The following is a 1,072-nucleotide window of genomic DNA, read 5'->3' as shown; positions in this document are numbered from 1 at the left end:
AATAATTGTCTAAATGCTTCGTTTTTGTGTTGTTGTGGGTGGTAAGAGGGTTTCATGTATTACTGTGTCGGTCGCTGTGGGATTTCTGTATATCTCGTATTCCAGTCTGTTGGTGGTCTTGTTTATTTTAATAGTTAGATCTAAATAGTTGAGTTTTCCTTTCTCTTCCTTATCCATCGTGAATGCTATATTTTTGTGTTGTTCCTTAAGGTAGTCTAATATCTGCTCCTTTTTGTCCCCCGTTATTATGCATATTATGTCGTCCACATATCTAGCGTAGAAGCTGACCCCTAAATTGGTTGTGAGATGCTCCATATATTTCTCCTCTAGGCTTTGCATGAACACCTCCATGAGTATAGCCGATGTTGGGTTACCCATTCCTAGTCCATTTATTTGCCTGTATATTTTGTTGTTAAATCGGAAATAATTTTGGTTTATCGTAGTCTTCAAAGTATTGATAATTTCTTTTGCGATTTTCTTTTCCGTTTTGCCGAGTAATATTCTAAATAAAATATCCATTGTCTCTGTTGTTGGTATTGACGGGTAAAGATCCTTTGGGTAAAGATCTGCCGCGTTTGTGACTATATATTTATTGGGTAACTCTAATTTGTGCTTTAGTATGGTCTTCAGGTATTTCGAGAGTTTGTATGCCGGAGCCGATCTGTAGTTAATAATCGGTCTCATCGGGTTACATGGTTTATGTATTTTAGGTAATGAAATCATTGGAGGGGCCGAAGGGTTCATTGATGTTAGTCTTCCTGCTTCATTCTCCTTTATTATCGTGTGTTTAATTTGGGCCAAGTTCCTATCTAGTTGTTTGCTGGGTTAGAGCTGTTTCGGCCGTTGAGTTAAAAGCGAAATAAAATTCCTTTGTACTCCTATGCGTTTCGACGCACTTCGCGCCTTCCTCAGGGAGTCTGTTTTTTATTAGAACGACAAACAATAAACATGAAATACAATATTTTGAACTTTACATTTAGCATAAAACTCACATTTAACAATAATAACATTTACATATATCACAGGAAAAATTTTTTGTGTACATTAACCACCATCAATTGTTTGTTTTTTT

The 1,072-nt window shown here is 36.1% G+C and overlaps 1 protein-coding gene across 1 annotated transcript; it reads right to left on the bottom strand.

The window, feature by feature from the left end:
• Nucleotides 1-9: 9 nt before the first annotated feature.
• Nucleotides 10-684, bottom strand: LOC118732864. The gene has a single exon (XM_036461968.1). The coding sequence runs from the start codon at nt 682-684 to the stop codon at nt 10-12; it is 675 nt and encodes a 224-aa protein (XP_036317861.1).
• Nucleotides 685-1,072: the final 388 nt, after the last annotated feature.

The sequence above is a fragment of the Rhagoletis pomonella genome, unplaced genomic scaffold (genome assembly GCF_013731165.1).
Source record: "Rhagoletis pomonella isolate Grant_MI unplaced genomic scaffold, Rhpom_1.0 Rhpom_scaffold_31066, whole genome shotgun sequence".
Taxonomy (NCBI): domain Eukaryota; kingdom Metazoa; phylum Arthropoda; class Insecta; order Diptera; family Tephritidae; genus Rhagoletis; species Rhagoletis pomonella.
The sequence above is the reverse complement of the archived record's forward strand: the minus strand, read 5'-3'. Positions and strand labels throughout refer to the sequence as shown.

Bases quoted from the DNA above. Each gene is read 5' to 3' on its own strand.
- LOC118732864 (XM_036461968.1), bottom strand. From the start codon at position 684: ATGAGACCGATTATTAACTACAGATCGGCTCCGGCATACAAACTCTCG.